Here is a 14145-nt window from a genome sequence, read left to right as displayed (position 1 = left end):
CGCTGGCCTCCAGATGAGGGAGACACTGGCATATGCTAGCTGGGGCTCCCTACCCTCTGGGACTGGTTTCTAACCTGGACAACTGGCGTGATAATGCTAGCACCTACTTCACAGAGGCTTCAGGGACAGATGACATGTACGCAGCATCGTGTTTCCGCGCATATAGTAAGTGAGCTGCCGGCGGCTGCTGTCCATGTGGGGTGTAGCTAATGTCTAGCTAATGCCGTTGCAAGCTTCCTACGTACACATAAAACACATACTCCCAGGACTGCAAACAAGCGCACACACGCACCTCTCTCTCCGGCACGGTCACAGTCCTTGCCCCGCCGTGCGAAGCCAAGAACCCCGTGTCAGAGACAAGCCTGAGTCTCTCTGAGACATGGCTGGGGTCCAGGCCCTGGCTCAGATGTCAGGTCCCTGCATTATTGAGCTCTGGAGGCTTTGTCTCCTTCTTATCCCTGGTCCTCCCCTCTCCAGGCTCCAGCAGCAGCAGAGGAGGGAGGGGAATCCGCTCTGGCTCCCCCTGCCCATGGAGCAGGCAGCCACACCTGGGGGCCCAGGGCTCCCGTGTAGCCACAAGCAGGCCTTAGCCCTGTACCACCACCTCTTTAGATGCCCTGCAGGCCCGGGCCAGCTCCAGGCTGCCCTGCAGCAGGTGAGGAAGGTGGGGCATTGCTTCCAAAGGGCAAGGCGGAGGCCTGACTCCATCCTGTCCCCCCAGGTGCAAGAGAGTCAGGCCTGTCCCTCAGGACTGGAGCTGCCCGCTGTGTTGCTGGAGATGGAGCAGAGCCGGCGGGCCCAGGAGCAGGTAGGGGCTGGCCAGGGCACATGGCAGAGGGCCGAGAGGGCACCCCTTCATGCCCCGGCACCCATTATTTTTTCAGCTCCTGTGGGACTTGGAGCTGCTGACTGGGGCAGGGCTGAGCCTCTTCTGGCCCCCCTGGGCCCAGTTCTGCGGTCTGAAGGACCAGGCCCAGTGTGTACAGAGCCGGTGCAGCAAGCCCCGCGGTAGGATGGGTGGGGGCCCTGAGCAGCTGACCAGCTGGGTGAGCAGGGGCACGGCTGAAGGCAAGGGGGTCGGTCAGTGTGACATCAGGGGGTGGTGGTGGTGAGGGAAGCAGAAGTATGGGCTTTGGACCCAGGAGCCTGGGTTCTGTCCCTGTTCTGATGCTCGCTGTGGACCGTAAGCCTGTTTCCTCAGCTACAAAATGGGGAAGACAGTAGATCTGACTGGAAGGGAGCACCAATGAACTCATCCATGTACAGGGTTTAGCACTGTGCCTGGCACACAGGACCTGCTCATTCCCTACCAGCTGCTATTACCATTCCACAGTTAGTGACTATATTGGCCAAATCAATGGAATGGTGACATCTAGAAGGCTTTAGATGTGGCTGCAGCATGGGGGGAAAGCAAGCTCAGTATTGCTCCTGAGGCCACAGGCACTGATGCCTGAGGTGCACAGACCCTTTCCTCTGGGGCTGATGGCTGGGCTGACCCCTTCTAGGAGGGAGGCTGTTATGGTGACTGGGACCTGGGACTGTGCCTCCCAGTCATGTCTCAGTTACCAATTGTCCAAGGCACTTTGGGCAGGTTGGCAGCCCTCTCGGAGAGCCTCTCCCTCAGCTGTGCAAGAGGGGGTGTTAGCAGTGACCACTAAGGAAGCATCCAGCTGACATTGTAGGTCAGGATTCCAGTCTCATCTGAAGGCTTGAATGGGCAAGAGCGATCCATTTCCTCACAAGGAGGGGAAGAGAACAGGGTCATAAGTGGGCAGGAATACCAGGAGGAGGGATGATTAGGTGTCATCTTAAAGACTACCCACCGCACTGGGGGATGATGCCCTGTGGACTAGGGCACCCTCCAACTTTCCAGAGTTCTAGGCGGTGCTCATTGCCCCAGGCTGGGGACTCTCTGAGCCAGAACCATCAGATTCCAGAGGGGTGAGTCTTTCTCCCAGGAAATTCTGTCCACTTCATATGGCCACAAAAGGCCAGGCACTGGACCCTTTTTTCCTATCTCCTTCCACAGCCTTGCCTAGCACCTCTTCCTTACACCCAAGGCTCCTCTTTGGGCTCTCACTCAGTTGCGCCCATATGATTGCCCCACAGCCCCTGGAAAGGGTGACGCCCAAATTCCAGCTCCTGGGGTCCAGTGGTGGGTGCAGGGGCTGGGAGAGGCGACCCTGGACTGGGTTTAGGCATTGGGGCCAGGAAACTGGCAGACAGGCTGCCTCCCCGCCTTCCAGAGCCCACGAGCTGCAAAAGGTGATTCTGAGGCAGGCTCTGCACTCCTGCAGGGGGCAGGTGGTAGACCCATCATCAGCCCTGGATCTGGGTGAAGCTAGGAGTGACAGAGACCCAAGGTGGGAGAGCCCTGCTATGCCTGCCGAGCCCACACCTGGTATGCCGACACCCTGGCTGGGTGGCTGGACTAGATGGGGAGGAGGGGGGAAGTCCTCATCTCAAGTGCCAGGATTTCAGTCCCCTTCTCACTCATTCTTCATCTTACACTGTTTTTTTGGGGGTGCCAAGGAGCACCCAGGGACAACAAGTAGGTCTTATTTTATGTCCCGATTCCACCTGTTTGGTACCAGCTGTCTCAGGCACTGGGTCCAGGATTCTGAAGCTAAACTGGGACTCAGGGGAGAGAGCACTGGGAATGACTGTCCATGGTGGCCCAGGGAGGAGGGGACAGAATAGCTGTGCCGGCCACCTGTTTACCCCTCGCATGCCAGGCACTGGGAACATACTGAGCAGGAGAGAGGCTTGACTCCATTACTTGGTCCCTGTCACTGAGGGGATCACAGCCTAGTGAGAGCGTGACAATAAATAGGCAATCAAAATTCCATGGGATCGATGCTGTGAACCCTGGGCCTATTAATTTATATGAAGCCGACTTTCATCTCAGATGATTTGTTAAATAAACCTAGGTAAGCCATAAGCCTCTAATTGTTCCACTGTGCATGTGAGAGAAGAGCAAAGAGCCAATGCTTGTTTTTTCTGATTGACAGACATTTTTACAAGTAAAAGATCTCTGGGGAATACAGAGATATCAGTTATAGCATTATAACTGGAGAAATAAATTATCTGGTGAGACAACAGATCAGAATTGTGAGGCAATGGGTTGGGGGTTATGTTCACTGTTCATGGCAATAATTTCTAAAGGCTTGGGAGTCTTATCAGACTCCTTTGTTCAAAAGACATGTTTGTTTGTTTTTTTTTTTTTTCACAAAAAAACATACCCACTTGGTTACCATTGTGAATATTCACACATCCATGTGGCATAAAGATGGAACATTCTTGTGAAAGTTGTCCGTTTAGGGTCTTACGAAATCAAGTTCTTTTAACCAGTTTTATGGATGCAGAGTGGCTCTCCTTCCTGCACAGCTGCAAGGGAGCAGACATTTCATTTCTTTTTTTAGATTTCTTTGGTTAATTATGAAACTCACAGTTTTTAGGCCAGGCTCCAGCCTAAAATTTCTTTTCTTGAGTTTCATTGGATTTTACTGTTAGCAACTAAGAAAGACCTAAAGAGGATTTTTCTTAATAATAGTAAAATAAGGTGCATACAGTGGGTTTCCTTGCCGGTCTAAATGGGTGTCCTCATAAGGGACTGACAAGCCTGGCCCACAGGCCCTTCCTTCCCCGTGCCAGGCAGCCCCTGGTGGTTTTGAAGATAAGGGTGTGCAGGTTCCTCTGAAGTGCTCTGACGAGGAAGAGGTGGTTGGCTGTCGGCAAGAAAATCCGACAGGCAGGCATGTGTGTGAATAAAGGTGACTGATGAGCTGTGACAGCCTTAAAGTTCACACATCAGACCGTCTCCTTCACCTGAGGCGCTGGGGACTCCCTAGGCTTCTTGGTTCCAGTTCAGGTGGATTGTGTGTGAGGGACTAGGCCATGAGCAGAGTGTTCCTGACATTGGTCTTTCTCCCTCAGGCTGCTTACAAGAGCTGAACCCTGCCACCAGCAGTAGCTTTGGGGACCCAGCACACTCTGAAGTCAAGGTGAAAGAGTCAAAGTGTCCTGGACAAGGGCCCCCTCAGACTGGCTGTGGATAGCAGGGTAGAGGCTGCCTGGGAGGAGGCTACTGGGGGGAGGTGGTGTCCCCTCCTATAGCCAGGTAAGAAGGGACCATCACAGAAGCATCTTTTTTTTTTTTTTTAAAGATTTTATTTATTTATTCATGACACACACACACACACAGAAGCAGAGACACGAGACACAGAGGGGAAGCAGGCTCCATGCAGGGAGCCTGACGTGGGACTTGATCCCGGGACTCCAGGATCAGGCCCTGGGCAGAAGGCTAAACCGCTGCGCCACCTGGGGATCCCCAGAGAAGCACCTTTTACATAACATAGAGTAGGCTTAAGGAGTTCAGGAGTCAGGCAAGGGCTGTGATGGAAATGAAGCCCACTGGGACAGTCACGGAGGTCTCCAGGGTCCCTCAGGGAAAGTGGCCCAGGCATGGGGGTTCCCTCGCAGGCCTGGGCCCAAATGCTCTTCTTCCTTCCCAGGACCTGGCTCAGAGGGAAGAGAGGAGACAAGCAGAACCCACAACCCAGAGGCCATTCATCGGCCTGTGGGGGAGGAAGCTGGTTCAGGGAGCCCCAAGGCCCTCAGGCCTGCCTTCCCAGGGCCTGCCAGAACCCCAACATCTCCCCCAGGGGCCAGGCTGGGGCCTGGGCCAGCAGAGAGCAGAGCTTCAGAAATTGCTGAGGATTGAGATTCTTCAGAGGCCGAGAGAGGAGGACCCTCAAGAGCAGAAAGAAGGGTGTCCCCGGGGTCAGAGAGGGGAGGCTGCCAGGGGAGAGAACAAAGACGTTCCCAAGAGACAGGGAGAGCAGCTACACCAGGGTCCGAGTGGGGGGGCTACTCAGGCTCTGAGGGAGGAGGTCTCTGTGTATCCCAGGGGGGAGCCTCCCCAGAGTGAGAGGAGAGAGTGTCCTCAAGGTCACGGCGGAAACAGGCCTGAGTGTCCGGGAAAGGAGGGAAAGGAGGTCCTCCGGGAGCCGAGGAAGGAGACCCCGCAGGCCCGGGAAGTGAAGGCCCTTCAGACTTGCCCCCGCGGCCTCTCACAAGCCCGGGGGGCGGACGAGGGAGAGGTCCCCACACCGTCCCCGGAGGAAGGCGGCTCCCCGGGAATTTCGAGGGACTCCCACCGGTCCCCGGGAGAACAGAAGCCCCAGCCTGCGGGGAGGGCGGGCCCTGGCTCCGGGGAAAGGACCACCCAGCTGACGCCGGACAGAACGGACGGCCCGGGGCGAGGAGAGCGGAGGGCCGAGCCGCAGGCGGCCCCAGACCCTGGGGGCTCCGGGCGGCGGGAGCGCCCCGCAGCTCTCCCGGGACGCCCGGGGCCGGGGCGCGACCCGGAAGGAGGCCCGGGCCCGGCGGAGCAGGTGCGGGGCGGCTCCGCGAGGCTCGTGGGCGCCGTCGGGGGGCGGAGGGGCGGCGCGGAGGCTCCCGACGCCTCGAAGGCCGCGTGGCCCGGGCCCCCGGGCGCGGAGAAGGCGTCGGCGGGCGCGGGCGCGGGCGCGGGCGCGGGGGCGAGCGCGGCGCAGCGGGAGACGGCGCTGCAGCGGCTGCTGGAGCTGCACCGGGCGGCCGGGCGCCGGCGGCGGCAGGAGCGGGAGCAGCAGCGGCTCCGGGTGCGTAGCGGCGCCGGGCGGGCCGGGACACCAGGCGCTCCGGGGGCACAAGGGGCCGCCGGCCGCTGACAGCCGCCTCTCCCAGGTCTTGGAAGGCCTCCGCATTGCCAAGAACCGCCGCTGCCGGGTGCACCCTCTGGGGCCCCCGCCCGGCCCAGCCCGGCTCCCGCCACAGGCAAGACTCCCGGGGGAGGGCGGCGGGGCCACCGCGATCCTGCCCGGGCGGGGGCCGGGGGCCGGGCGCTCCTGGGTCCCTTCCGAGGGCGCGCTCGCCCCGCCGCCGACTGAGGGCGCAGGGGCGCGCCTGCCCGGTGCTGCCCCCTGCGGGCTCCTTCGGGCCGCGGGCTGGGAGGCCGGGGCCTCAGGGCTCCACACCGCCCAGGAGGACGCGGCCCGGCAGCGGCGCGCCCTGCGGGAGCGGCTGCAGCAAGTGCTCCGGGAGCGGACCTGGCGGCTGCGGGCCCTCGGGGCCAGGTGAGGGGCGAGGGGGGCAGCCGATGGGGCGGTGGTGGCTCCCGCTCTCTGGCATCTGGGAGGACGGGCCGCTCTCTCCCAGGAACACCCAGAACTTCCAGCGGCTCCTGTGGCCCCCGGGCGCTGAGGAGCCTTTGCCTGGAGAGCAGCGCTCACCCTTCCCGGCCCCCTCCAGTCACTGCTGAATCCTCACGGGGTGATTAAAGAGATGGAGACCGAGGAAAAGGCGAGCCACGACCCGGCAGCAAGGGCCATCAGAGGAAGTTCCAAAAAAGGCCCAGAACTCTGCCTCAGCGCCTGGGAGGCGGGACACACAGACACACACAGCGGCTTCAGCCCCACCAGGAGGCGTGTTATTCCTTCTCCCGGTCCCCCAAGTCCCCTGGCTGGCCAACGTCAGAGAGCCAGGTCCCGAGGGTCAAGCAGCGCGAAGGCCCCATTCTTTCGGAAGAAGGATTCGATGCGGCACATCTTACAGGACACCAGTTCTTGCTTCGCTGGGGGGCCTGGGAAAAGATGTCAGAGGCCAGGAATGGATCCTGGGAAAGGAACTTGCGGAGCCCGGGAGCCCCACAAGCTGCCTGTATTGTATCCACTTGTAAGTGTGACGGAATAAAAAGTGCTCCTGAGGAACGTGGGCTGTGGGCAGACAGAGCCGACCGGGGGTCCAGACCAGCAGTGATGGCAGAACTGGCCCATCCGCCAAGTGTCATCTTTTCCCCCACCTCAGGCTCCTCCACTGCTTGCCATGGGGACGGACAGAGCCGGCCATCTCTGAAAGAGAGAGGGCTGCCTTCCACCTCCTGCTCTCCTGGGACTTGCTTCCTGCTTTGGGGGAAATACCTCTTTCCCTTCCCTTTAGGGCCTTGGGGAAAGTGGCGAGAATCTTTAGGCAAAATGTCAGCTGTGTTTATCCCCAGCCATCCACCGTTTGCCCAGGCCCTCAACCCTGTGGAGAAACACCCATAAGCCCCTGAGTAGTCTCACTTGCAGTCCATGACCACAAACAGTAAAGGGACACAGGATCACCCAGCAGTCCTGCAGCATTCCCGGGCACGCTCCCTTTCCTACGCCATTGAGCTCTTCATCTCCAGCTATACCACTGCCTCCCTCCTGTCCTCCCTGAGGATGATCTGGACTCTCAGCCTTGCAGATAAAGCAGACTCAGCCCAAGTGGACAGCCTTCCCACCAACACTGTCTCCCTACCGCTCTCTGTGCCCCCCTGCCTCTGTCAGATTCCAGCATCTGGAGTTTCCTGGGTGGGCTCACCCAGCCTCGGGCTTTAAGTAACATCTACATCTCCGTGGCTCCCAAACTGACATCTTCAGCTCTGACATCACTCCAGCGGGGGATCTCCGTACACAGCCACCTCACTGGCACCTCCGGCATGGCCAGGGCTCACCTGTCCTCACACGCCCTCCAGCCCTGCTCCCCTCCATCTTCCTTGTCCAGGCACCTGAGCCAAACACTTGTGCTTTCCCACAGCCTTCTTTCCCCTTCTGTCATCCCATCCATCCATAGGCTTCATTGATTCCTCTTCCAAAGCATAGCCTGAATCTACCACGGCTCTCCTGCTAATCACCCTAGCCCAAGCCATCGTCCTCTCCTGCCAAGAGAACTCAAAATAGATGCAGATCTCACTGGCCAGTTGATTCTTTCCCTGAAAAAGCCATTACTTATGGAATAGTTAGTACCCTGTCAGTATTGTTCACCTGCTTAAAACCCTCCATGGCTTCTTCTCCCACTTGGAATAAAATCCAAATTCCTCTGTCTCTTAGCTTCCAGCCTTTAGGTCCTCAGAGAGGCCTTTCTTGACAATCACGTATCCCTTGCCCATCTCCCCAATCTCTCCCTAGTCTCATCATGAAACTTTCCCTTCTCAGATGTCTCCTTTCTCTCGTGCTTATGGCCCAGATCCCCCACTAGAATGGACACCCCCACCCATGGGTCTTGTACGCCTAATGTCGACTGCATGGCCTGACTTGTGGCAAGGGCTCTGTGTCTGTGAGGTGAATAATTTCTGAGAAGTTGGGGCTCACCCAGCTGCCAGCCATATGTGAAGTTGGTGGTGATGGGGAAGAGGTAACGCATCTCTGGCATGTCCAGTTTTCGGGTGTTGAGGTAGCGGTAGCGCCCCTGGAAGTCGTGGGAGATGCCTTCATACAGCAGGGCCCGGGTGGCAGGCAGGACTGGGTACATTTCTGACCGAATAGGAGCCTCCAGGGCAGGGCTGGGGACCTTGGAAGGCACTGCTTTGGGGGCAGGTGGAGGTAAGAGTGGGGCTTTGGGGTGCAGGGTGGGCAGTTTGAGGGGCAGGCGCGCTGTAGCCTTAGCCTTCTGCTTGGCCTTCACCATCGACCCATACTTATGATGCCATTCACAGCGCAACATCTTCTCCCTCAGATATTCCTCCTTCCAGAAGTTCTGCCGCAGCGTATCCATGCTGAGTTGGCGCGACATGGTAGCAAGGGAAGGAGCGGTACCAGGGTGGCTGCAGCTGAGGGATAAGCGATAGCAAGTAGAGTCCTTCCCACAGCAGGTGGCTGCCACAGACAGTCACCTGGCAACCAAGCCTCACCTCACACAGGGCCAGGGTTCTACTTGCCATGCCTTTAGCAGACCTCACATGCCTTGATCCAGAGGCAACCTCAGGCCAAGGCCCACCGGCTAAGGCCTTGATCTCCAAGCCTCTTGCAGGACCCAGGCTCAGTCTAGTATCACAGGCTTCTGGGTTTCCTGTGTTTCTGCTTCCGTTCCTTGGGGTCAAGTCCCTCCCCAGCCTGAGAGAATGAATTGGGGGAGCCTAGGACCTAGGCACAAGCCTCCTCCCATCCCTCCCACCAGAGCTGGTCACCGTTGATTCCAAGGATCCATCCTTGAGTTATGATCTCTTGGCACAATCTTCCTGGTCCAGCTTTTCCATGCCTATATCTTTGGCAGAACCCTTCCCAACCCTGCCAATCTAATCCCCCCAACCACCTCATCCATGCACGTCCTTTCTAGTAGCCAGTCTCAATTTGGAGAGAAACGGGAATGTTGCTTTAATTTAACATGAACAGAGACACTGTGTAACAGCACAGGGAAGATGTAGTGGAGAGAAGATACTCAGGCTTCCTGTTCCCTAACCAGCCTTGACTTTAATGGCAAAGCCCCAGCAATCTGGAAGCACCTCACCTAGCCTCTCAGTGGGTTGGGAAGGGGCAGGGGGCTGGGAAATCAGAGACGGGCTGAAGGCAAGCCTGGGGAAAGGCTGCATGGCTATGGGGAGGGCTCTAGCGCAGGTCCTCGGCCGTGAACATGCCCCTGGCCCTGCGCAGGATGGAGTCCTTGGTGGCATCATAGGGGTGCTCCTTGGACGGAATCTCTAGAACGGCTGGAATGGAGCGCTGGTGGGCGTCGAGCGCATGCCGCACCATCTCTGCGATGTATTGGTTGATGAGGATAATGCCGATGTCATCCCGGTTTAGAAACTGCCTGTTGGGAGAAATGAGAAGAGATTCTCACTCTGAGGTGCTGAGGCTGGGCTGCAGAGGAGAAGGGGCTTGACCCAGAGACTGCAGAGCACAAAGGCAAAAGTTGCTAGCTACATTCTCTTTCTAACCAGGATCACCTTCATTTAAAAATCTAAGGGCCCAGGACACCTGGGTGGCTCAGCGGTTTAGTGCCTGCCTGCCTTCAGCCCAGGCGTGATCCTGGAGTCCTGGGATCGAGTCCCCCATCGGGCTCCCGCATGGAGCCTGCTTCTCTCTTTCTCTGCCTGTGTCTCTGCCTCTGTGTGTGTGTGTGTGTGTGTGTGTGTGTGTGTGTGTCTCATAAGTGAATAAAATCTTAAAAGAAAAAAAAAATCTAAGGGCCCTCTAGCTGTCTTCTGCCTCCCCTGCCTGAAAGGCTCCCAAGTGAACTGGTGCTGAAGACTAGTGCACATGCTGGTGCATTCTTCTGTATGCTTCATTTGTGTAAAAAAAAAAAAAAAGAGAGAGAGAGAGGATAAGAATGTCTGTCCCTTTGTGTGTACATAAAGAAAAAGCAGAAAAGTAAATAAGCAATTAATTGCTCACAGGGGTGGAGGAGGGAGGTAACGAAGTGGAAAAAGAGGAGGGTGGGAGTGAGGGGTGGGAGTGAGACTTGTCCGTGTATACCTTTTAAATATTAATTTACAAGCTACATGAATAACTTTTAAAGGAAAGCTTTTTTTTTTAAAGAGGGCTGATGAGACCATTAAAGGTCTATGCTGAAGACGTTGGGGAATGGATCATAGGGGAAGTTTCGCATGAGTCAAGAATACAACACAGGAGGAGGAAAATCACACTTTCCCCAGACAGAGAACCTACCACTGGGATCTCCCTTCCTTATGACCACCCACACGTTAGTTAAGTAAAATATTAAAAACTATTTTAACTGAGCGCTTGCTCTGTGCCAGGCACTAGGGCAGGTTAGACTTGATGATCTCTGGGTCCCTTTGGATGGAAACATGAAAAATTCCTGGAGTAAAACCTACCCTCCTCCCAAGACAACTTGGGTCACTTTACCAGAATGCCTAGAGATCAGGCCGGTTCAGGGCCAATCATACCCCCGGCAGCAGGAACCAGTCTCAGCCCGCAGCTCAGGACTGGACTGTGTAGGGGAAACAAGTGAGAGTAGTTTGTCCCTGAGATTGGGTAACAGCCTCCTTCAGGATGGGGCGGGAAAACAAAGGGGGCTAGCATTCTCAATTCAAGTCACCAGGACACCTCCTGGTTTAAGGGACATGCCTGCATTCATACTATGAAGCTATCGCTCTTGACCCAGGGTAAGAAATCAGGAACTTCAAATGCAAGGTCTTAGCAGAAAGTAGCAGGATATAGTCCTAATACTCTGCCTGCGGTGCTCAGGACAATAGGAAATTCTAAGAGTTGAGGGAACTGCACAAGCAGTGTGAACCTGGCTTAAGAGAGTTAGGTCTGGGTTCAAATCCCCCCTCTCTCTCTTCCAAAGGATGTGACCTCTCTGAGCTTTAGTTTTCCTACTTGCAAATGGGAATAATAGCCTCTACTTTACAAGGCAGTTGTGAGCCTCTAAGGGACATAACAATACAAGAAAGCCCGACCCCACTGCCTAGGTATTCGATAAGTGTGTGGGTCGCTTAGGGTCGAGCGCTAACAAGGCGGGGAGCCTGCTCTACGGGGCGAACAGGGGCGGAGCTGAGATAGGACCCTGGGGCAGATTGGGGCCGAGGGGCGGCGCCCATCTCCAGATCTTTTCCCCTTTCCTGACACAGAGTCATGTGAGGGATGAGCTCGTGAACCTGACATAGCTCAGGTTCCCCCATGCCCCAAAAGAGAACTTGGAGCATAGAGGCCTCCTCCGGAAGGGCGACTGGACCGACTTCCTTGACCCCAGACATCGGGGTCTGGAAGCCCGGCGCCGACCCCGCTGACCCCCGTGGCTCCCACCCGAGGCAGAGGGTCCCATTCAGGCCTCGCGGGCTACCGTACCGGAAAGTGTCTTCGATCTCATTGATGGTTGTATCCTTCTCCACCACCAGGAAATTGGGGTGGCGGTTCTTGTTAAGCTCCCCTATGCCGCCCAGCAGGAAGCCAGTCACGGTGTCTTCGTCTCCGATCACGGCAATTAGCTTCCCCCTACCCGCCATTCTCGCAGGCAGGTAGAGCTCCGCGGCGACGGCCCTTAGACGACGAAGCCCCTCCCCCGCAGCGCACCGCCTTTTCGGCCGCGCCTCCGCCCTTTACACATGCGCAGTTCACCACTCCGCCTTCCGGGACATGCGTATCAAGAGTAAAACGTCTTAATCTGAATACGCCTGCGCAATAATGAGGGGCCCCGAACCTGGGGACTACGATTCCCAGAAGTGCGCGCGGCACCACAGGTTCACGCAAGCGCGTTCCATCGGTCGTTCAATAAACCCGATGCGCCCACTGCTGATAGATACCGAGCCCCCAGAAGAGGAGACGCGGTTTCTGTCCTTGAAGGCAAGGTCCGGGTCTGTATCGTGTATTTAACTATGGCACACAGTTAACAACTAGTACGTATTTGTTGAGTATATAAAATATTGGACAAGTTAATGGTGACACTGACTAGTGAGGTAGGGATTCAAGTGAACAGGCAATTAATTACAGAGCAGTGTGGTAATTGCTAAAATGTGAGCCGTACGTGGAAGCATCCACTGAAGGGATAACCAACCCACTTGGGGGGACGGTGTGCGCAAAGAAGATCCCCCGAAGGATTTAGGAGATAGAAGTAAGGACAAGAGGGTGTTACACCCCGGGCAGGAGGAACAGCATATGCAAAGGCTTAGTGACATAGCATAAGTCCCCTCAAGCAAAGTTAAAGAATCTGGAACAAATTATTCTGAGGACAAATTATCCTGAAGTCTTTGGAAAATGATATTGTGAGATACATGTTTTAGAGATAAGCGCTGTCACGGTGCTGTGTGCAGAGGCAAGACTGCAGAAGGAGGGATCCCTGGGCGGCTCAGCGGTTTAGTGCTGCCTTCGGCCCAGGGTGTGATCCTGGAGTCCTGGGATCGAGTCCCACGTCAGGCTCCCTGCATGGAGCCTGCTTGCCCCTCTGCCTGTGTCTCTGCCTCTCTGTGTGTCTTTCATGAATAAATAAATAAAATCTTAAAAAAAAAAAAGACTGCAGAAGGATACCGTTTTGGTAAGAGATAATGGTGGTCAGAACTCAGGTTGTGGGAATGGGAATGTGGAGAAGGAGATGGAGTCAAGAGATATTTAGGGACAGAATGGACAAAACTGGTATTCAGATTGAATGTTTGGGAAGTAAGGTAGAGACCTAGCTGACTCCCAGGTTTCTGGCCATTGCAACTAGGTGGATAGCACTAACACGTCTGAGTGAGCTAGCCGTATTTCACCTAGTGTGAAATATGGACTGAAAGGTCCACCCTTTCCTCCTCTATTTTTAGCAAACAGGCATACTGGTGTTCAGCATATGGTTTGTGAGTTTAGAGTGCTTGAGACATCCAGATGGTCTCGTCTAGTGGGTATTTGTATGAGACGTTTGGGATTTGGGCACACCTGGTTTGAATCTTGGCCCAAAAGTCATACTTAGAGGTATGGTTTTGGATTTATCATCAAAATTCTCAAGGCTTCAAGTTCTTCAGATAGTAGTATCCCTACCCACTTGATAGGGCTGTAAGGTTTAAGGGAGATAGAGTCCATAAATGCTCAATACCTAGGGCCATTCTACAGTTGTGGAAGAGCAGCTGGGCTGGACATCTATGGACACACAGATGGAAAGCAGATGATGCTGAGGAGGTGGCCAGCAAGCCATCCAGGAAAGCGCTCACACCTAGAGTGAGTGGGGAGGGAGGGCAGAGAATGAAGACGGGTGCGTGTAGAAGCACCTGGTTTAGTGCCTGGCACAGAACTAGCCCATAATGCTCACAAGTGGTTGGGTACTTAAGAGAATGGATCTTGCCTTCAGTGATTTTATCAGGTGAAGAGCTGGGCACATTTATACACTCATTCATTCAACCAGTGTTTATCAAATGTGGCCATGAGAAGGCTGAAGATCCATGATTGATAAGACATGATTTCTGTCTGCAAGGAGCTCAATGAAGGATGGGGAGGAGGGCAAACATAAGAGAGGCCCTGGAGAGAGGTCTTAAGGGGGCAGGATTCCAAGCAAGGAGGGGGAAAGGGAAGAAGAAATTTAAAGAAGAGTGAGGAGGCAGATAGGCTACTGAGTAAACCAGGTGAGGAGAGTGGTCTTCTCTGACCTACCCACCAATATGTGCTGAAATGTCCAGGAGCAGGTCTACAGTTGGCGGGGGAGGGGGGTGTCAATTTACTGAAATCCTTTTTGGCCCTGCTGTGTCTACTGAATTATCCATTTACTCGCTTGTCACAGCTGTCTATATTAGACCTTCCAGGGTCAGGGAGCTACAAAGTCACAGATCAGTGTAGTAATGCAAAGATGTGCCCTGGGGAAGTTTCAGAGCTGGGGGCAGGGGTAGATCAAGGGGGCCAGGAAGAAGAGGAGGGTGGAAAGGCAAAGCATGGGTGC

General features: G+C 55.5%; 2 protein-coding genes and 1 long non-coding RNA gene across 4 annotated transcripts; 1 reads left to right on the top strand and 2 right to left on the bottom strand.

Annotated features, from left to right (window-relative positions):
• The first annotated feature begins 5940 nt into the window (after positions 1 to 5940).
• LOC140609231 (uncharacterized) lies at positions 5941 to 7892 on the top strand. Its single transcript, XR_012011153.1, has 2 exons — positions 5941 to 6119; positions 6202 to 7892. It is a non-coding gene; the product is annotated as an uncharacterized lncRNA (long non-coding RNA).
• Positions 6007 to 9011, bottom strand: SPMIP1 (sperm microtubule inner protein 1). 2 transcript variants are annotated; one of them, XM_072784511.1, is made up of 2 exons: positions 8160 to 9011; positions 6007 to 6893 (listed from the first exon to the last, which is right to left on the bottom strand). In XM_072784511.1, exons 1-2 carry the CDS (start codon positions 8578 to 8580, stop codon positions 6829 to 6831), a joined length of 486 nt encoding a protein of 161 aa, XP_072640612.1. In that variant the 5' UTR covers positions 8581 to 9011; the 3' UTR covers positions 6007 to 6828. The 2 variants fall into 2 exon arrangements, with proteins under 2 accessions (XP_072640612.1, XP_072640611.1); XM_072784510.1 differs by having other exon boundaries at positions 6007 to 6625; positions 8160 to 9006.
• Positions 9012 to 9136: 125 nt separating this feature from the next.
• On the bottom strand, positions 9137 to 11897 carry ATP6V1F (ATPase H+ transporting V1 subunit F). The gene is made up of 2 exons (XM_072784512.1): positions 11595 to 11897; positions 9137 to 9594 (listed from the first exon to the last, which is right to left on the bottom strand). Exons 1-2 carry the CDS (start codon positions 11750 to 11752, stop codon positions 9393 to 9395), a joined length of 360 nt encoding a protein of 119 aa, XP_072640613.1. The 5' UTR covers positions 11753 to 11897; the 3' UTR covers positions 9137 to 9392.
• Between the last annotated feature and the right edge of the window lie 2248 nt (positions 11898 to 14145).

Source organism: Canis lupus, chromosome 18 (genome assembly GCF_048164855.1).
Source record: "Canis lupus baileyi chromosome 18, mCanLup2.hap1, whole genome shotgun sequence".
Lineage (NCBI taxonomy): Eukaryota > Metazoa > Chordata > Mammalia > Carnivora > Canidae > Canis > Canis lupus.
The sequence above is the reverse complement of the archived record's forward strand: the minus strand, read 5'-3'. Positions and strand labels throughout refer to the sequence as shown.

Excerpts from the sequence above, each read along its gene's own strand:
- ATP6V1F (XM_072784512.1), bottom strand. The coding sequence starts at position 11,752 with ATGGCGGGTAGGGGGAAGCTAATTGCCGTGATCGGAGACGAAGACACC. Across the intron at positions 9,595-11,594 it reads GAGATCGAAGACACTTTCCG|GCAGTTTCTAAACCGGGATG; the intron begins GTACGGTAGCCC and ends TTCTCCCAACAG.
- SPMIP1 (XM_072784510.1), bottom strand. The coding sequence starts at position 8,580 with ATGTCGCGCCAACTCAGCATGGATACGCTGCGGCAGAACTTCTGGAAG. Across the intron at positions 6,626-8,159 it reads CACATATGGCTGGCAGCTGG|GCCCCCCAGCGAAGCAAGAA; the intron begins GTGAGCCCCAAC and ends ATCTTTTCCCAG.